The sequence below is a fragment of the Narcine bancroftii genome, chromosome 2 (assembly GCF_036971445.1).
Source record: "Narcine bancroftii isolate sNarBan1 chromosome 2, sNarBan1.hap1, whole genome shotgun sequence".
Taxonomy (NCBI): Eukaryota; Metazoa; Chordata; class Chondrichthyes; order Torpediniformes; family Narcinidae; genus Narcine; species Narcine bancroftii.
This window is the reverse complement of record NC_091470.1, coordinates 274,733,797-274,756,178: the sequence shown is the minus strand read 5'-3', so window position 1 is coordinate 274,756,178 and position 22,382 is coordinate 274,733,797. Positions and strand designations below refer to the sequence as shown.

General features: G+C 42.2%; 1 protein-coding gene across 4 annotated transcripts in view; it reads left to right on the top strand.

Moving 5' to 3' along the window:
• The window catches only part of ano10a (anoctamin 10a), a 95,173-nt gene that overhangs the window by 20,734 nt on the left and 52,057 nt on the right, over positions 1-22,382 (top strand). For all 4 annotated transcript variants that reach the window (XM_069920972.1, XM_069920974.1, XM_069920971.1 and 1 more), the window contains exon 2: positions 15,453-15,595. In XM_069920972.1, the coding sequence (XP_069777073.1) occupies positions 15,457-15,595 (139 nt within the window). In that variant the 5' untranslated portion in view covers positions 15,453-15,456. The remainder of the gene's footprint in view (positions 1-15,452; positions 15,596-22,382) is intronic.

Genomic DNA, 22,382 nt, shown 5'->3' with positions numbered 1-22,382 from the left:
TACATACAGTGCATTGATTTTTATACCCTTGTTGTTTGCCCTTCCCCTTCTTATTAATACTGTTTTAATTGGTTAGTATTGCAAAAGCATTCTAAGTACAACTGCATTTTTAATTATCACGTTCGTTACGTACGCTGCGAACTCTACATACACTAAATTCTGTTTCTCACCCTTCTTATCAATCTTTTGTCTCCTGCATGTCTCTCACTATGACCATGAAAAGATATGTTTAAAAAAACATGTCCAGCTGAACTTTTTGTCCTTGGCTGCTAGTAAGCTCCCTGTCCGTTCTGGCTTCCCTTTTTATGATTAATCATCACATTTTAACTTAAGCCATTTTAACCTAAGTTCTCTATCTATAACATCTATCCAATTTATTCTTAAAATATGAGTGAGCCCCCCATTTACCACATCGGATGGCAGCTCCTTCCACACTCCTACCACTCTCTGGGTGAAGAGGTTTCCCTTAAGCTCATGCCATGCCCTCTTGCATTTATCTCTCCTAATCTGTGGAAAGAGCCTACTCGTATTTACTCTGTCTATACCTCTCATAATTTGGTAAATTCTATGAAATTTCCCCTCATTCTTCTGTGCTCCATGGAATAAAGTCCTAACCTGTTTAATCTTTCCCTGCAACTCAACTCCTGAAGACCTGGCAACATTCTAGTAAATCTTCTCTGCACTTTTAATCTTACTGATATCCTTTCTGCAGTTAGGTGACCAAAACTGCACACAGTACCCCAAATTTGACCTCGCCAATGTCTTACATAACCTCACCATAACATTTCAACTCCTGTACTCAGTACTTTGAATTATGAAAGCTAAGATGCCAAAAGCTTTCATCACAACCTTGTCTACCTGCGGTCCACTTTCAGGGAAAATGTATCTGTATTCCCAGATTCCTTTGTTCCTCCTCACTCCTCAGTGCCCTACCATTTACCCTATCATCAACCCTCTTGGTTGATATTGCTAAAGATGCCCCCCTCCTCAGGGCAGTGTTGGTGTTTATTGCTGAGCCTAATGCTGATGCCCTTGTTAAGCTTTCCTCACGAGACTCAAAACTCTCTTGCCTTTTACGCTGTAAATTCCACCTTTACAAAACTCTGCTGTCCTTGCTGTAACTCGTAACGAGACTCGTCTGCCTAGACATTTACTATTTCTCAGCCGTATGGTTAAATCCATTGGGACTTTGTTAAGCCCCAGCCTTTCTAGTTGGTTAGTTCTTAGAACTCTTGCACAGACAATTCTTTTTAGCTCTTGATAAAATCACCTTCAAATTACTGGGGTCCAGGCTTTAAATGATCTTCATCAGCCCCTTTTTTTCCTTCTCTTTGATCCCCATTAAAATTCATCTCTTCAATATTTTTGTTCAGTAATTTTTCTTTATTCCTTGCACTTACAAAAGTATTGGTTCAGTGTGTGACATAAATTTGTTGTTGGTCGTGATTTGCTTGGGAAAGTTGTGAACTTCACATTCTCTCTGAAGTAATTGGTGGACTTGGCAATGGCTTGAACTCGATAGTTAAATTGGGAAAATGTTAGAATCTCCAGTCCCAATCTTGATTCTTAGATTGAAGTAAATCACAAAATTCTGTAGACACCACGGTTGAAGTAAAAACACAAAATGCTGGAGAACCTCATCAAGTCAAACAGTGAAGCAAAGGCAAAGATACATAAGACATTTCAGGCTTGAGCTCGACATCAAAGTATGAGAAAAATGCTGGCAAGTGTCCATACAAAATAGTAGGAGGGGGGAGGGGAGGTGCAAGGCAGGAGATGATAGGTGGAGAAAGGAGGGAGGGGTTATGGTAGGGCTGTGGGGTTAAAGAACTGGAAGGACAGAAAGGGGAGGGGGAAGAAAAGGCAAGCCAGTTTAATGGAAAGCTATAAAGTCAATGTTCATGCCATGTGGCTGGAGGGTGCCCAGACAAAAAAAATTAAGGTGGTGTTCCAATCTGTGGGTGGTCAGGGTGGGACAGTACATAAGGCCATGGACTGACATGTGAGTCTGGGTGTGTGACCCTCCAACTCTCACAACTACCTGGACTGGTCTTTCTTCAAGGATTCTATCCTCTTCTCTCAATTTCTCCATCTCAGCCACATCTGTTCCCAAGATGAAGTCTTCAGTCTAGAGCACACATGTCAAACTCTGGCCCGGGGGACAAATTTGGCCCGCGATATAATTATATTTGGCCTGCAAGATCATTTCAAAAATGTATTAGAGGTGGCCCGCCCTGCAGCGAGAGCCGATGCTGTTTTTTGGTAATGTCACCCCTACCATCCTCCCCCTTCATTGCACATCCCCACTGTAACACGAGAAATTGTAACACGAGAAGTCTGTTGATGTCATTAGCCGGCAAGCCAGTTGGAAGGCTCCCCGCACAACCAGTCACTTCTCCCACTTGTCGAGCGGTGCGGCGGATGGGTGAGCACCTGTGATTTCCTGTCGGCATGACGGGCATGGCAGGCTGCGCACGGCCCCCGGGCAGCGTGAGTCCCGCACGACTGACTCCGGACGGCCCTTCCACAGCGCGAACGCACTTCTCCCGGTCGCCACGGCCTTCAGCGCTTGCACCCGCGTGGACCCCAGGGACGGCTGGTTCGTCCCTGCACGTGAAGAGAGATGGTGGCTGTCCGCAAAGGCTGATCGGCAGCGTGCTGGGCCTGAGTGGGTGGGTAAGCAGGGGTGGGCAGAGGGTGTAGGTGAGGTGTAATGGGCAAGGGAAGTTATGGTGGTGCGAGGGGCAGTTAGAAGGAGGGATGAGTAGAAGGAGGGGTGGATAGGGAAGAGGTAAAAGGGGAGGGGCAGGGCGAGTAGGGGAGGGGTGATTAGAGGGTGAGAGATGGGTAGAGGGAGGAACAGGTTGAGGGGAGAAGCAGTAGAGGGGCGTGTATAGGATGGGGTGGGTAGAGGCAGAGTGAGTGGAGTGAGGGGTGAGTAGAGGTTGGGTAAAGGACTGGTCTGGTAGAGGGATGATGGGTCGAGGGTGAATAGAGGCCTAGAGCCTGAGGAGTGAGCAGAAAATGCTGAGTCCTGATGCAGGCCAAAATGGACACAGCCTGTGAATGCTGACTACATCTCTACAGGGACCAAATATGTTTCCCTCAGGTCAAGCAAAGGGTGAACTTGAGCTACCTACTCCTGACCTGTAACATTATCCTCCTAAAGTTATATCCTAAAGTTTAACATTACATATGTTGAAAGAAGAGAAAACATGCAGATGTTGTTGAAAATTTTCAATAAATATTTAGTTCGGCCCTCGACTTAGTCCAAGTTTTTAATTTTGGCCCTCCGTGAATTTGAGTTTGACACCCCTGGTCTAGAACTTCTGAAATACCTGCCTTCTTCCACAAACATGGCTTCCCCTCCACCACTATCAACTCAACCCTAACAAACATCTCCATTTCCCATTTTTGTTTCCTGCCCTGGCCCCTTCTAACCATAGATGCATCAAGCATAGAATCCCTCTCACCTACCACCCCACCAGCCTCTGCATCCAAAACATCATTGGCCAGAATTTCAGGCACTTACTACAGGATCCCATGACCAGACATATTTTTCCCTCTCCTCCTCCTCTCGGTCTTCCGCAGGGACTGCTCCCTCTGTGATTCCCTCGTGCACTCAACCCTTTCCATCCATTACATTACCTTCCCCTGTGCCCGCAGGAGGTGCAACTCTTGCGCCCACACTTCCTCCCTCACCTCGGTCTTTAGCCCCAACAGGCCTTTCACGTGAAGCAATACTTCACTTGTACATCCAGAGAACTTATTTATTGCATCCGGTGCACCCTTTGTGACATTCTCTACATTGGAGAGACTGCAGACTGGGAGATTGCTTCGCTCAGCATCTCCACCACTTTCGAACCACAATGATCTCCCTATGGTCAACCATTTAAATTCCAGGTAACACTCCTGCACTTGCATGTCTGTCCATGGCCTTATGTACTGTCCCACCCTGACTGTCTGCAGATTGGAGGAACAACATCTTATTTTCTGTCTGGGCACTCTCCAGATCATGGCATCAACATTGGCTTTACTGCTTTCTATTAAACCTGCTTGCCTTTTCTTTCCTCTTACCTGCCTCTTCTTTCTCCTTCTCCCCCTTTTCTTGTCCTTCCAATTCTTTCACCCACACAGCCCTACCTTTCCCCCTCCCCCTCTGCTGCTGTCCTCTCCCTCCTTTCTCCACCTATCATCTTCCTTTTCCACCCCCCTTCACCTGCCCCCCCCCCCCCACTCTTTTGTTCAGATGTTTGCTGGCATTTTCTCAAGTCCAAGGGCTCAAGTCCAAAATGTTGGTTATGCATCTCTGCCTTTGTTACATAAAGGACACTGTTTGACCTGCTGAACTTCTCCAGCATTTTGTGTTTTTACTTGATTCTTAGATTTATTGATACCTCTAGACCAAGCAGTGGTAACCTGTACTCTCCTGGAGTCCTCAGTAGTAACTATTATAGTTATTCTCAAATAAGATAGAGACTCATTGAAACTGTCAATATAAGCCATATCACTATTGAATATTGACTATATGATCATTGCTAAAGCTCTGGCAAATAGATTGACAGTATATTTTCCTAAATCAATAAATGTAGATCAGATGGGTTTTGTACAGAAGAGGCAGGCTGCGGACAATATTAGCAGACTGATACAAACAAGAGATGAATTGAGTGTCGCTCTCTGACCTGAGATGTGGAGAAAGTTTTCTACAGACTGGAATGGGACTATTTATTGAAAGTTTTGGGAAAATTTGGACTCAGAGAGGTATTTATTAATTGGATTAAAGCTTGATATTATGAGCCTAAAGTGAAAGTAATCACTAATGGTCAAATCTCATTGCTGTTCCCATTGTCCAGCTCTAGTAGACAAGGTTGTGTATTATCTCCAGCCCTTTTCATCTTGGCTATTTGAACCATTAGCGAAATCTATCCGCCAAGATCCAGACATGAAAGGCTTCAGGGTTAATCAGGAAGTACATAAAATTTGCTGACGATGTCCTGATATACTTGACAGACTCTGCTAGTTCATTACAAAAGTTGCAGTCTACATTGGAATTTTTCAGGTCTTTCTTGGGCTATAAAGTTAATTGGGATAAAAGTGAAGTTGTAACACTTACAGGTCGGAATTATGATCATGTTAAAAGAGACTTTTAATTTAAGTGTCCACTTAAAGGGATAAAATATTTAGGAATTAAGATAAATAATAACTTGGAGAATTTGTATAGGTTGAATAATCTTCCCTTGCTTCGAAACATTGAGGATGATTTAAATAAATGGATAACTTTTCCAATTGATTTGATTGAAAAGGTCATTTATATAAAAATGAATATATTGCCTAAATTACAATATATTTTCCAAAACCTACCACTTTTAGTACCACAATGATTCTTTCAGAATTTAAATAAATATATTAGGAAATTTTTTTGGAAGGGTAAGTTACCAGAGTTTCTATTAATAAATTAAGCTGAAATTATGAACTGGGAGGATTGAAGCTCCCAGACAAAAAAAAATATTATTGGGCAAGCCAAATGAAGTTCGTCACCTCCTTCTTTGACAGAGGAGACAAGTCACCTTGGGTAAAATTGGAGCTGCATAAGGCTGGTGAGAAGACAGCATAAAAATTCATATTATAAATTACTATTTGGTCCTAAGGAAGCCTCCTTACTAAAATATATTATTACAATTTGGAATAAACTTAATGGTCAAATTGGTGTTAGGGGAGGCCTTTCACCCAAAACACCCTGAGCTCAAAATAAATTAATTCTGTTAACAATTGATAATAAAATTCTAGAAACTTGGTCTCAGACTGGGATCAAATATATCGATGATTGTTTTGAGCAGGGACAATTTATGACATTTGAACAAATCAGGAATAAATTTGGAGTTTTAAATACATCCTTTTTCTGCTATCTTCAGTTAATGTCTTATTTAAAGGATAAATTAAGTCTAGCACTGACCATACCGCAATAGAGACTCTGGTTTGAAAGGGGATCACAAAGAAATTGATCTCAAAAATGTATTTCTTACTTTAGACGGAATCTTCTAAACAAGGGCTAGATAAGACGAGAGAGATGGGAATCCGATTTGGGTATAGAAATTGATCCATTTTCCTGGTCTGACCTATGTCGGGACAGCACGAGCAATTCAATTAATGTAAGGTATAGGATGGTGCAATATAATTTTTTGCATCAGCTGCACCTTACTCTACAAAAATTAAATAAACATAAATTGAAATCTGAATTATCCAATTTTCAATGCGGTCAAGATATAGGGACCTTTTTGCATTCGACCTGGTCATGCCCTCAGGTGAAATCCTTCTGGGAAGATTTGTGGAATCTCCTGGTACAAATTACCAGAATTCGATACCCGCAGGAGCCAGAATTGTTTTTATTGGGAAAAGTAGCAGATATAAGACCTAAAATGAGGCTGCTGAAATATCAATTGAAATTTGTTAAACTTGCTTTATTGGTGGCCATGGACTGCGTATCCATTACTTGGAAATCTGATCCCCAACTGAGTCTGACCCACTGGAAGTCAGAAATGCATAGTTGTGTTCCCCTGGAGAAGATTACGTACAACCTCAGAAATTGTTACATGTTTTTAAGAATATAGAACCCATATTTAAGATACATGGGGATTAACCGTTGATGATTTCCCCTCCAGTCTCCAATACCACTATCTTCAGTATCCCTCGTGATGTCTATGTCAAGATATTTATCCCTTGAAGGAGGAAGTAAATGCCGGATGAATCGTGTAATGTTTCATCTAGTTGTAATTAATGCTTTTGAAAAACAGATGATTTTGTTATATGGGAGAATTACCTCTTTTTCTTTTTTCCTTTTCCTTTGGGGAGGGGGGGGGTCTTTCTTTTTTTTTCTGTTTCGTACTTTTAAGGATTGGCTTGATGTGTAATTTTGTATTTATATTGCAACTCTGTCCATCAATGCAGATAGGTGCGTGGTTCCTCAGGCTCTCCTTAAAATGAATGATAGGTGTAAGAGGATGCAGACTTCTAGAGGTATGTCAGGGTTGGGGGACCAGTTGGTGGGTGAAATGGGGGAAGGACTAGAATATTCAATTTTTGAAGAGTACCTATGAAGTATTGAACTGCACATTTCACAAACATTTCTACGACTGATTTCACCTGCCTTGAATTCGTCCAAGAGCTACCGGGACCAATGCCTGAAGAGGGCGCACGAAATCAGTGAACCGGTGCGGACTCGAAAGGCCAACATGGCCTGTTTCCGCTCCGTAAATGGTTATGATATGGCTATAAACAATGGTGCAGAATTTGATAATTGTGATCATGTGTTGATTCTTCCTTCTTTGTCTATCAACATGTAGTTCGGTTTTGGTAATTTATTGTATAGATCTGTGATGTGTCTTTGATTTTGTTTATTTTGTAACTTCATGTTGATTGAAATTTTTTTTAAAATCTTGATTCTTTTTAACCTGGAGGTCTGAGTAATTTCAATTTTTGTTTGAAAATTTAAGTATAAAGGGTAGTGTTCTAAAAATCTACACTTTTGTTCATGAAATTTAGTTAATTCTGAAGTTTAAACATGGTTCTTACTGAAATTAAAATGGGACTATATTTCACTACTGATAAGTATTGTCCATTGACAATGCACATCCATTAAAGGTTCTAATAATGAAATATTACAGCTGATAATTGCAAATATACTACAAGTTGCAGCTAGTCATAATAATAATTTGTACATTTGAAGGAAGAAAGCTATTTGGCAGGAAACATAATTTTGGCTTCATGTTGTACTTCATTAAAGAATTGTCAGATTTTAGTCCATTGTGTCTAATTAAATATTAAAATAATACTGTACCTTGCCTATCGTGTCACTGAGTAATTAAATTTTATCCATTATTTCCTTGTGATGATTATGTTGATGTTATTTCAGGCACAATTTGATTTTCAAAATTATTTAAATTTTAAATTTATTTTAAATTTAATTTAAAAAAAAATTAGACCTACTGCACAATAACACGCCATTTCAGCCCATGAATCCATACCGCCCAGCTTATACCCAATTAACCTACATCCTGGTACATTTTAAATGAAGATAAACATTCTTTGGCTTGGCTTCGCGGACGAAGATTTATGGAGGGGGTAAAAAGTCCACGTCAGCTGCAGGCTCGTTTGTGGCTGACAAGTCCGATGCGGGACAGGCAGACACGATTGCAGCGGTTGCAGGGGAAAATTGGTTGGTTGGGGTTGGGTGTTGGGTTTTTCCTCCTTTGCCTTTTGTCAGTGAGGTGGGCTCTGCGGTCTTCTTCAAAGGAGGTTGCTGCCTGCCAAACTGTGAGGCGCCAAGATGCACGGTTTGAGGCGTTATCAGCCCACTGGCGGTGGTCAATGTGGCAGGCACCAAGAGATTTCTTTAGGCAATCCTTGTACCTTTTCTTTGGTGCACCTCTGTCACGGTGGCCAGTGGAGAGCTCGCCATATAACACGATCTTGGGAAGGCGATGGTCCTCCATTCTGGAGACGTGACCCATCCAGCGCAGCTGGATCTTCAGCAGCGTGGACTCGATGCTGTCGACCTCTGCCATCTCGAGTACTTCGACGTTAGGGATGTAAGCGCTCCAATGGATGTTGAGGATGGAGCGGAGACAACGCTGGTGGAAGCGTTCTAGGAGCCGTAGGTGGTGCCGGTAGAGGACCCATGATTCGGAGCCGAACAGGAGTGTGGGTATGACAACGGCTCTGTATACATTAATTTGTTCTGAACTTACAGGATAAAACAAAATGGCACAAGCTAATTTAAGTTCTGAAAATATATTATAACCTGAAAGGGTGAATGTGCTGCTTTTTCAGTTTATTCAAGAAATTCTCAACAAGTCAAACAAATATGTTATTGACGCAAAACATTCTCTGCTAAAAAAAATACTTTTTGAAAAGAAAAATAATGAAAATCAAGAAATTGGTGATCTGGAATTTTGAAATAAAAGCAAAATTCTGAAATATTCAGCAGGCCATGAGGTGTCTGAAAAAGGGAAGTTAATTTTTTAGTTTGAAAGGCCTTAATCAGATCTGAAATATTAACTCTCTCTTTATATCTGCTGCCTGACCTGCTGAGTATTTCCAGCATTATCAATGTTTATTTCAGATAATCCAGCATTTACTAGATTTTACTTTTGTAATTTTTTCATTTTACCCTTGCTTTGTATGCTAACTTCTGTTTTTCCTTTTTGTAACTCTATACACTTGTTGTGTTCTTGTCCTTCTACTTTTGTCTGTGGTTCGTGAGTTTCAGTTGACCTGTTTGTCTACTTGTAGGTGAACCCTTCTCCCTAATGTAACAGATACACTTAAAACTTTTTCTGTGTTGCATCTGTAATTTTCAAAGTCTTCAATCCCTGAGTACAACATGAGTTCCTGGGATATTCCTTATTCAGGTTGTCACGATTGTGATGTTTCTTTTATTGTAATAAAGAAACTTTGGTTCTTTTAAAACAACTATACTTTATTAGCTATAGAACTCACACAGGACCACGTGGACGCATCCATCTTGAATCCAATGAGCTGCAACACGACCTTGTTGAGGCATCCATTTTGAATCTACTCCTAGCTGCAACAACTCATCTTTCCCTCTAGTGGTCAGGATTATCACTAGCACTCTTATCATTACATCCCCTTTCCTTGAGATGTTTAATGACATACTAATGCAGTATTCATTTAATCACCCAGGACATCACAGGCAAAACCCACCCCACTGTTGAGTACATCTAAAGGGAATGCAACCATGGGAGGTGGAGGGCACTCGCAATCATCAAAGATCCACACTACTCAGCACACGCTCATCTCGCTGCTGCCATCAGGAAAGATGTATACGTGCCACAAGACATGCACCACTAGGTTCAGGAACTGCTGCTACCCCTCCACCATCAGACTCCTCAACGACAAACTGAATCAGGGACTCATTTAAGGATTCTTACTTGTGGACTTTATTGATTTTCTTTTTGTTTTCTCTGTATCACATAGTCAGTTTGTTTACATTTGTTATCTGTTTGCAATTCTTTGTTTACATGTTTACGCTGTGTACAGTTTATTTCTGCACTACCACACTACCAATTAGTGGTGATTTTGCCGCACCTGCAGGATGAAGGAATCTTGGTTGTGTGATGTCATGTGTGTACTTTGACAATAAATCTGAAATCTGAATTTAAAGTTCAACACAAATGTAAACGCAAACATCAGCAGCACAAACTTTTTAAATGTGCAGTTCTTTTTCTTTCAGAGATTGTCAGGTGCTTTGATAACGTGTGGATCTTCTTAACACTGGTGCATATGTCAGCTCTGCTGGTCCGCTATTATCTAGCACCGGTGGTGTTTCCTCTGTTGCTGTGCAGGCTGGATCTTCTGCATTTGTCTGTTCCTGCAGTGTCTTGCATTTTCAGAAGGCTCTTTTGATTCCTCCTCAGTATTTGACGATCCTCTGTTCTGCCAGTGGAGGATCTTGGATTTAATTCTTCCAGACCAGTGGCCTTTTTGTCCCAAGTGTTGGAATCTCTGAGTCTCACTGTGTCTTGTTGTGCCAGTGGCCCTAAGCTTCTTGCTGACTTGTCATAGTTTTTTTTTGGTCTTCATTGTAGATGGTTTTATTTCCATTCAACATCTTCGATATCTCTGTTCTTGTTTGGGTCTGCAGAGTAGGGAAGTGTGGTGCGTAGTCTAGGTCCCATCAGAGGCTCAGCGGGTGACATAAGTTCACGTGGCAAAGCTTTGTAACGCAATAGAGCTAGATACAGATCCGAGCCACTGTCTTGTACTTTTCTGAGCAACTTTTTAACTATGTGAACTCCTTTCTCTGCTGAGTGTGAATGCAGAGGACTTGGAAGTCACATATCAAAAATCACACCCTTCTCTAAAGTTCTGGAATTCTCTACACTCTAGCATGGTCCATTGTCACTGTTGAGAGTTTGAGGAATTTCATGTCTTGCAAAGATCAATTTCATATATTTGATCACACAGTCAGCAGACATGTTAGGAAACAGCAGATTCATGTGGAACAGATCAGACCCAACTTTCTGCCATGGATCTGCTGGTAAGACGGTTATGATCATGAATCATGATTTCCTTTGTCTGCTTTAAGTTGTGTTTCAAACAGGTCTCAGCTTGAAACCATCATGTAAGTGTCAGTGTTTATCCCTGGCCAATAAACAGCATTTCTGGCCCTCGTCCTGCATTTTCCATCCCGAAGCGCCTCTTGTGTACCCTTTTCAGCATCTCTTGTGGCGGTGATCGAGGAAAGACAATCTGCTTTGCTGAGCTCTGATGTTGTAGCATGGCTGACATTCACCTCTAGACCATCCTTCATTCAGATTCTCATGACCGTCTGTAAAAGTGTCCTTTTCTGTTTCAGCTACAATCTGCTTGGATTTCATGTTAGATATGGGAAGAGATTCAGTGATCAGGTTCATGTGGAGATTCACATCTGTTTCTGTGGTGCTTCACTTTGCATTGTCGCCTTTGATAACACCTCAGCTAACACAATAAGTTTCCCTGGTGTGTGCACCAATTCAAAGTCATGATTCTGTAACTTCATCATCAATCTTTGGATTCATGGTGACATTTCACTGAGATTTTTCTTGTTTATCACTATTAAAGGCTTTGATCTGTCTCTGCCATTAAGGTTGGTAGACAATACACATAACTGTAGAATTTCTCAAATCCATAGACCAGACCCAGACACACTTTATTGATCTGTGCATATTGACATTCAGATGTTGGCCTAGTCCTTGATGCTTGTGCTACTTCTCCCACAGCCTGAAGTAGTACACACCTATTCCAACATTTGAAGCATCCTTCAGGATGCATCAAAGAATGTTAAAAGCACTGGTTCTGTAATTAGAATGGCCTTCAATCTTCCCCATTATTCCTCATTTTTGGCTGTTCAGTTGAATTTACATTTGTCCTGTAACAACTTCCTTAGGTATATTGTTTTGGAAGACAGGTTTGGTATGAATTTACTAATGAAATTGATCATTTGCAGCAATCTCAGTAGACATTTTTTTTTGTCAGAAGGTCTGGGCATCTCTAAAATTGCTTTCACCTTGTTCTTGTCTGACTCCACACCTGCCTTTGTCAGTTAATCTCCTAGAAAGGTGATTTCCTTCACACCAAACAGACATTTTGCTATGTTTTGCTTTAATCCATACTTCTGGACGTGTTGTAGCACTTTGATGAGCCTCTCATTGTGTTGTTCTTGAGTGGATCCTCATAGGATCATGTCATCCATGTACACATGTATCACATTTATGCCTTTTATGATGTGTTCCATTGTCCTGTGGAACACTTCCGGAGCTGAGGAAATTCCAAAAGGCATCCTCAGACAGGAGTATCAGCCAAACAATGTATTACATGTATAGTATTTTGTGCTATCTTCAAGCAGTTTTATTTGCTATAAGCCCTGGGATACATCCAATTTAGTGAAAAGGTTTGCGCCGGCCATCTCACTTGTAACCCTGGTTGGAATCTGATAATGTTCCCTCTTTATTTTGGGTTCATGCACATGTAGGTCACTGTTCTTTTTGACACACACTGTTGAATTCATCCATTCTGTGGGCTCCTCCACTTTCTTTATAACTTATAGTGCCAGTCGAGTTCCTGCTTGAGGTTTTCTTTTAGTGGTGCTGGAACCCACCTTGGAGCATGCATGACTAGCTGTGCATCCTCATTTAATGGTATCTTATAGGTGAATGGAGGAACTCTAAACCTCTTGAAGGTGTCTGAAATTAATCCAGTATTTCCTATACGCTGTTCTAAATATTGGCACTGTTAATGACTAGGCTCATTTTTGCTGGTGTGGCATAGCTTCGCATCTCCAGCTTTGTCTCTTGCAGCAACCTCTCTCACTTTCTTATCAATAATCCTGAACACAATTTGATCATGAATCATGCAGAAGTCCAAAATTGTATATTCTTGCTTTTAATTTCAAGTCCATTTATATATAAAAAAAGTATCAAAGCTCTTTCCTGCAGCTGGGAGCGCGAGCAAAATACGAACCACTCGAATATTTCATTTTTCTTTGGTGAACAGTGTTCATCAAACATCTCAATAACCTTTTCAAACTTGCCATGGCCAGCTGCCTCGGCAAAAACAAATGGGTTGAAAACCTCTCGTGCTTGCTGTACCGCCATGGTAAGTAGCAGTGCAATCTTCTGTGCGTCAGATTTGCTATCGAGTCCAATGGCTTGCAGGTACAACATGAATCTTTGTTTGAACAACCTCCACTCATACTCAACATTTCCAGTCCAATTTACAGCATCAGGAATCTTTACACTCTCCGTGTTTTCTGCTGCTGTTGACTGATTCTTACTCTTGATACCATGTGATGTTTCTTTTATTGTGTTCTTAACAACAATACTTTATTAGCTAAAGCAGTCATGACATTGTGGAGGCATCCATTTTGAATCTACTCCTAGCTGCAACAACTCATCTCTGACTCCCATCAAATGGTCAGGACTATCACAAGCCTTCTATCAATACAATGATGAGCCCATCTGTCACTCTTGACTGAATTGATTTTGTTCTGGTGATGCCAGAATAACAAACTTGCTTTCAAAGTAAGCCAAGTCAAAGGAGCTTATTGTTGATTTTAAAACAGAGAAACTGAAGGATCACGCACCTGTCCAGATTGATGGGATGCAAGTGGAGAGTGATCATATCTTCGTGTTCTTGGGAGTCCCTCCCTATTTCACAAGAAGATTCCTGGAAAAAGCATGTCGAAGCAGTCACACACCAATGCCTGTACTTTCTTGGTAGTCAAGAGGAGATTTGGCATGTAGCAGGTGACAGAGCTCTTGATGGGGGAACACTTCTGTGATGATGACCTCAACTCCCTGAGTTTTAGTGTAGTTATGAACAAGGATAAAAGCAGTCAAAATGGAGAAGTGTTTAATTGAGAAAGGGCAAATTATGATGGGATGAGGCAGGAAACAGGGAGAGTAAATTGGGAACAGATGTTCTTGGGAGAAAGCCCAGAAGTATTGTGGGGGATGTTTAGGGATCATTTGTGCAGGGTTCTGGATAGGTCTGTCCCACAGAGATGGGAAAGGATGGTAGGAAAAAGCAACAGTGTTTGACAAAGTAGGTGAGGCAGCTAGTTAATATGAAGAAGGAAGCATGTATTAGATTGAGGAAGCAAAAAAAAAAGTCTTATAAGAATTATAAAGGAGCATGAGAAGGCCTTGGGAAGTTGGATTAAGGAAAGCCCCAAGGATGACAAGTGTGAAGGCTGGTTAAGGATGAGGGAGGCAAGGTGGGCCTGGAGGTTGGGCAGGTCCTAAATGAATACTTTGTTTCAGTATTCACCAGAGAAAAGGACCTTGGTCAAGGTGAGATCAGAATAAAACAAATTTATGTGCTGGACCATGTGGAGATTAAGAAAGAGGAAGTGATGGATTTTCTTAAAAACATTGATAAGTCCTGGGACCAAACTAGACCCAGGTTCCTATGGGAAGGCAAGGAAGAGATTGCTGGGGCATTGGCAATATTTGTGTCCTCCTTGGCCACAGGAGAGGTACTGGAAGATTGGAGAATGACAAATGTGATCCCCTTGTTTAGAAATAGTAATGGGGAGAATCCTGGGATTTATAGACCAGTGAGCCTTGCCTCAAGAAGGCAGCCAACATCATAAAGCACAACCTCTTCTCAATGGTCTCTTTGGTGAGAAGGTACAGAAGCCTAAAGACCAGCATTTCAAGAACAGCTTTCCAATGGCTATCAGGCTCTTGAACCTCCCCTTGTTATACTAATCGTAGACCACTTCAGCACCAGAAAAAGGATTGTGCACTATTGTAATGCCACTTCAGTTCTTGCACTCTGCCAGCTGTGAATGTTTATCTATCTTATCTCTTTATTTTTAACTATGAAGTACCTGTTTGGCTGCAGCAAGTAAGAATCTTGGTGTATATGTACATTGTTCAATACATGTGGCAATAAAATCATTATCTCTGAAATTGTTCATCCCCTGTGTATCCTTCATACTTTGAGAAAATTGAGTTGACAGCACTCTGAAGGTAATTCTTTAACTTAGTTAAACAAGATTTTAATGTAATAGTTAGAAACATGATGTGCTGGAGCTCTATGGGGAATTGATATGAGTGAAAATGATGATTATCCCTCTGAGTACAACCAAAAAACAATGTCCCAGCAGCAAATCTTCAGTCTGCTGTTATTAGAAACCCCACTGAAGCAATGCAATTACAGCTCCTGCGACCTGGGTTCAAATCTGGCACTGTCTGTAAAAAGTTTGTATGTTTTCTACGTGGGTTTCCTCTGAATGCTCCAGTTTCATCCCACCTTCCAAAAATGTACAGGGTTCATAGGTTAATTGTTGTATTTGGGCTGCACTGGCTCATGGGCCGGAAGGGCCTGTTACTATGCCGTATGTCTAAATATTTTTTATATTAACTGTTCTTCCATTTTTACCTTTGCAGGAAGATGAAAAGAATCAGCTCGGTCTCTGAAGACACTGAATTTACTTTCAACCCACTAATAGTACTAGAACTTGCAAAAAAAACACAAAATGAGACAATAGAATGGCTCACTCAAAGAATCAAGGAGAGAAAGCACCTGGGTGGTGAGTATAACACCCATTGGGTAGCCAAACTGCAGATTGCGAGCCACATGAGGCTCTTTGATAAATTATGTGCAGCTCGTAGAAATATGTTGGCTGAGACGGGAATCATGTAAGCTGGTGTTCACAATGGTAGTTTTAGTGGATGTGGCTTACAACGGATGGAGGATAGTCCTCCTAAGGTATCTCCTGGTGTTCAGGAAGGAGTGCAGAGGTTTGGTCGGGGAGGAGTTGTCCAAGACTCAACTGGTTAGTGTGTCCACGGGTGAAGATTCAGCATGCACAGGGCACTGAGGATCTTCGGAGCTGGGTGGCCTAGTCAGCAACCTGGAGAGGAGTGTCGGTGGCCTGCACAGTGAGGCCAGAAGTGATACTAATGCTCCCAAAGCTGCTCTGGGACACTCTGAATCCTTGCAGTCAGACCAGGGGGTCCTAGGACTGTCACAGCCCGGGTTGCGTGACAAAGAGAGGAAGAGAGATGCGCACTGGAGGAATTGGCCTTCCTGAGTAGCAGAGTGAACAGTGTACACTGGAGTTGGGATCTTGCTCTGGCTGGGCCACAGTAGAGCACTGCTAACATGGGGTGTGTGGTAGAAAGGTTAGGTGATGCTGAGGGTCCTCTACAGGAAGTGGCCCCAGAGGTCAGGAAGCCAAGGGCTGGGACAGGAGAGCTCCAATGAGGAATGGCTTGCCCCAGAGGCTGGGTGTCAGTCCAGGCACTGTTGGGGGGGGGGGTGGTAGGGTAGCAAGACTGACAGAGACAAGGAGGAAAGGCTGGAGGGGGTCCTCATTGAGGACCTCATCTAGGCACAATGAAAATCCTGTCAGTGGCCACAGGCAAGCTATGGCCCCGTTGGATGGAGACAGCACCAAGCAGTGCAGAGGTTAGAGCACTCCATATCCCTATAGCCACATACATCCTTCCCCCCCCCCCCCCCCCCCCCCCGACCATCCTGCCAGTGACTGGGAAGGGAGCAGAAGGTGGGACGGGGAGGAGCAGAGTGTGAGCCCCCTGGCCTCACCCTGCCATTTCTTGTATTGTGCACTTGGCTATGGACTCTGCAATGGTGCAGCTGCCAATAGCACCATTCCCGAAGACAACACTTGAGTAAATAGGGGAAAGAGTCATCCATTTGTCGAACATGCTCCCACATTCGGTGAGACCACAGCTGATCTGGCCTTATACCCAGCTACATCTTTCCCCTATAACCCTTAATTCCCCTACAATGCAAAAATCTATCTTGCTGCATCTTAAATATGATGAGTCAGCCTCGACTGCTTCCTTGAGCAGAAATTTTTACAGAAAATCAGTCAAGACTTTGAAAATATTTGGTATGTATGTGCATACTTTTTGAGTATTGAAATGAATACAAATTATAAGTTTAAAAACTATACACATGAATAAATATTATTACATGTATTTCTTAACATTTACGTTGTAGCGTTCACTCTACGCGAGCGTGGAGAAGAACGACACGCACACCAAAGCTTTGTGAAATGATACTGGTTTATTGCTCTGGCTGTTGCATATATGGGCCCCAGACACTGACGTCAGGACCCCGTGTCATCGAAGCACTGGCCTGGGATTGGCGGGTCTTCCCACCAGAGTTCCCCATCTTCATGCCATACGAAGTTCACCTGGGATGACAGCAGATGTCACCCCCAGGTCTGCGCGATCACTGCGTTTGTTGGCCATTTTGCGGGCTGGTCCGTGTCTCCGTGCGCAGGCCACTACACAAAAACGTTTTTGTAAAAAAAATATGCATTTAAGAGTAAAAACGAATGTAATTTTTTTTCATGTCTTGCTACTCACAAACATCTGAAATTTATCCTGTGTGGCTTTTACGTTAAGCAGCTTTGGCCAACTTTAGCACAGATTTATTAAACTCTCTGAAATAATAAATTTATTGCAGTTGTTACTGATGATTATACATATTGGAATATAAGATTTGCTAACCATCTTGTTAACTTTTAAGTCCCTTATATTGGCAAGACTTCAAACTTTTTGTCTGCCCTGTTCTCTAAGGAATTAATAAAGAAAGGAAAAGTAGAATGCGAGTGAAAAACAAAGTAGACAGCAAAAGCTACTACAGATAAAGTGTCATCCGTAATGTTTGGGGAAAAGACACTTTTTTCCTTTATTGCCCATGTGCTCGACAGTTTTAAATTTGTAATCAAACAATTCACATGTAATTAAAGTGCATATTCCAGATTTTATTCAAGGTTATTTATATACACTTTGGTTTGACAGTGTAGAAGTTACAGCACTTTTAATACAGAGTACCGTCATTTCAGGGCACAATAATGTTCGGGGCATTTGGCTTCTCAGTGTTTGTGAGTATTCAGGTATGTTTAATTGCTTCATTGGTGCAGGTACAAGAGAGCTAGGCGTGCTTCTAAGCTTTTGATGACCTATGGAGTCTGTAGTTGCCATTTTTTAACAGGAGGATCAGAGTTGTGCCAATGAAAGTCATTGTGATGCGTAAAACAAGAATAAAACAGTTAGTCATTGTCCAAAGTTTATGATTACAAAATTAATACTTTGGGACATCAATAAGAAGAAAGAGCTACTGGTGAGCTCAGTAATGTCAAAGGAAGAGCTTCATTGCTGATAACTGCGGAATTCTCATCATAATGAAGGAAAATCCCCAAACATATGTCCGACAGATCAGAAACACTCTTCAGGAGGCAGGTGTGGATATGTTAATGACTAATGTCTGCAGAAGACTTCATGAACAGAAATACAAAAGGAACACTGCAATGTGCCAATCATGGCAAAGGTGGTATGCTTTGGATCTTGGGCAATTCCTTTATGCCTCCACACTTTGCTCTTGCCATCACTCTGATACAGGTAAATCTTGGTGTCATTTATCCACAAGTCCCTTTCCAGAATTCTGCAGGCTTCTTGGCAAATTGTAATCTGGCCATCTTGCAGTGTTGCCTCTGTATTTCTTTTCCTTGAAGTCTTCTGCAATCAGCAGTAATTGACATTTCTACACTTGCCTCCTGAAGAGTATTTCTGATCTGTAGGACATACATTTGGGTATTTCTTTTCATTTAGTGGATGTCTTCCTTAGCATACAAATCCTTTGTGATTACTGAGCTCACCAGCATGCTCTTCTTATGTTCCTTACTGTTGATTTTGCTAATCTTAAGGTTTGGGCAATGTCTCTTACTGTTTTAAAGAAGCCTCAAAATGGTTTCTTTGACATTCATTGCCACCACTCTGGTGCCCATGTTGAAAAATGGCAACTACAGACTTCAAAGGTGATCAAAAGCTTAGAAGCAAGCCTAGCTCTCTTGAGCAATGAAGCAATTAAAGACCTCTGAGTAAATCACAGACACCTGTTAAACCAAATGTCCTAAATGTTATGATGCCCTGAAATGAGGGAACTAGGTATAAAAAGTGCTATAATTTCTATGTGGTTTTAACCAAAATGTATACAAAAAACCTTGAATAAAATCTGGAATGTGTACTTTAATCACATGTGAATTGTTTGATTACAAATTTAAAACTGTGGAGCACAAGGACAAATAAAGGAAAAATGTGTCTTTTCCCAAAATTTATGGAGGGCACTATATATGAAATGGAAAAGATTGTTGTACCTTTATGGGAGTTTCTTACTGACTGTGGCGGCAAATAAATGAATTGGAAAATAAAGAAATAGTCGTTTTCTTTTGTATGTAGTAATTGACACATTACTGGATTTTCACTATCATGTCCACACACACATATAATGCGCACGTTTGGGTGTTGTATTCTAAATTTTGACTGACAAAGCTATTTGCATTTAATTAAGACACGAGACAAAACACATCCCCAGTTACCCAGTATCTGCCACAGTTAATCTCCCACAATTAACACCCAATCAACCCCGCCCCAGAGGCGTCAATTGCCCATTATATGATGATCCTGCTACAACACATAAAAAACCTTTGGTGAGTAATCAATTAAATAGATCAAAGACAGACTTCAGAGTTTAATTCTAATGTTTCAAATCAGAGGCACTTTATATGTTAACCTCCTCCCTCAGGGATGGGCTGGGCAATTAACATTGATAAGGTACAGTCCTAGCCAGATTGTCCTGTTTATAGGACTACCATGACATTCAGTACAAAGAGATATTCCCAAGATCAAAATTTCCCACACCCACTATAAATTATGCCCATTCTTTCATTGCTGCTATTACATTCTCATGGTCGCTATAATATTCACACGCTCGTTATAAATTGCATCCTTCCCATGGCTGCAGTAAATTTTGCACGTTATTTCATTGCCATTATTATGTTCTCTACTCACTATAATATTCCATGCTCCCCATAAATTGCCAGCATGTCTTTCCCACGGCTGCTATTGTGTGCATTCTTTCAACATGTAAAAGCGTGGACGTGCATATTAATGCACTTGGAGGGGGTGCGCTTGGCTTGGAAAATACGCATATAATGCGTATATGCATAAAAATATGGCAGTTATATTATTTATTGTCATGTAATCAAATAGGAGTGTAATATTACTCAAAATTTTCCTTTAGTATGCCATAAGGAAGATTTGCCATTAGCATTGCCTGCACCCCTTTCAGTCAGAGAAAGAGAAGCAAAAGAGAGTCCCCTAATAGTCTCCGAATGTCTGTGGATTTGATTCCATGGCTCCTGCAGCTGCACAAGTCTCCAGTTCAAACTATCAGCAACCAGATCCAAACCTTCAACACAATGAGGAAAGCCTTTAGTTCCTAGGGCCCTAAGGGAGCCTTTGCAGACGATGCCGCTTTAGTTGCACATTCAGAGCCAGCTCTTCAGCACTTGACGTCCTGTTTTGCGGAAACTGCCAAAATGTTTGGCCTGGAAGTCAGCCTGAAGAAAACTGAGGTCCTCCATCAACCAGCTCCCCACCATGACTACCAGCCCCCCCACATCTCCATCGGGCACACAAAACTCAAAACGGTCAACCAGTTTACCAATCTTGGCTGCACCATTTCATCGGATGCAAGGATCGACAACGAGATAGACAACAGACTCGCCAAGGCAAATAGCGCCTTTAGAAGACTACACAAAAGAGTCTGGAAAAACAACCAACTGAAAAACCTCACAAAGATTAGCGTATACAGAGCTGTTGTCATACCAACACTCCTGTTCGGCTCCGAATCATGGGTCCTCTACCGGCATCACCTAAGGCTCCTAGAACGCTTCCACCAGCGTTGTCTCCGCTCCAACCTCAACATTCAACGAAGTACTCGAGATGGCAGAGGCCGACAGCATCGAATCCATGCTGCTGAAGATCCAACTGCGCTGGGTAGGTCACGTCTCCAGAATGGAGGACCTTCGCCTTCCCAAGATCGTGTTATATGGCGAGCTCTCCACTGGCCACCGTGACAGAGGTGCACCAAAGAAGAGGTACAAGGACTGCCTAAAGAAATCTCTTGGTTCCTGCCACATTGACCACCGCCAGTGGGCTGATATCGCCTCAAACCGTGCATCTTGGCACCTCACAGTTCGGTGGGCAGCAACCTCCTTTGAAGAAGACCGCAGAGCCCACCTCACTGACAAAAGGCAATGGAGGAAAAACCCAACTCCCAACCCCAACCAACCAATTTTCCCCTGCAACCGCTTCAACCGTGTCTGCCTGTCCTGCATCGGACTCGTCAGCCACAAACGAGCCTGCAGCTGACGTGGACATTTACTCCTCCATAAATCTTCGTCTGCAAAGCCAAGCCAAAGAAAGAAGGGAGCCCTCCTTGCCCTCAGCAACCTCTCGAATCTTGATTCAAATACCTGATTCTCACGAGCCAGTCTCCTGTAGCCTGGTGAGAGTCCTTTTGATCTCAAGTTGCCTGCAGCCTGTGTGATTTCCTTGCTCGCAAGTCTCCCAATATCTCACTACCTGTTTGCGTCCTTTAGCTGCAGAGCCCCTCATGGGTACACTACTGTGGGTACTGTCCTTACGGTTGTCTCCTCTGCTCATAATGGGGGTTATTCTCCCCGTTACTTGTAGTATGTGCTAGCCCACTGCTTCCCCAGAGTCTGCAACCTCAAGTCTGCTGCTAAACTAAGGTGCTACCATCTTGGGCCTAGATCCCCACCCCGGCTGTAGGATTTTAAATAAAACACTGCCAGCTCCATTAACAGGCTGCTTAAAGTGTATACGGAGTCGGTAGGACCCTGCGTGGAAGTGCTGTGTCTCGGCTCCCCACTCTCCCTGAGTCAGCACCTGCAGTGCCGTTGTAACAGCTGCACTATTATTTTTTTGGCGGAGTTTTGACGAGACCAGTCCTGACTATAGTTATGTTTTAGTCCTACAGAAAGTCTTTGAATACAATTATGTGATATTGGGCATAATATACTGGTAGATAAAATCAGTGTACGAAAAAATTGGGAGACTGGGTGGGGAGCTGCTCTGAGTCTCATCTGTTCATAATTTATAAATTGCCCTCTAGGAAATGGTAGAAGTGTTTCACGGCCAGATAAAGCACCAACAGTTCCCGATCAAAGGCGCTGTATTTGTTCTGGGGGCCATAGATAGTGTTTGAAAAAAGGCAAGTGGCTGCCATTGGCCATTGACTTGCTGTTCTAGGACTGCTCCTATTGCTGTGTTGGAGGCGTCCGATGTCAGTGCCAATAGGGCATCCGTGCGTGGATGTGCTAACATGGTTGCTTTAGCTAGCGCCTACTTAGCTTCCCGGAATGCTGTCTCTGCCTCGGGCGTCCAAGTCAACAGCTTTTGTTTGCCTGTCAAGAGGTGGAAAAGTGGCCGTAATATCTTGGCAACCGCGGAAACAAAACGGTGGTAGAAGTT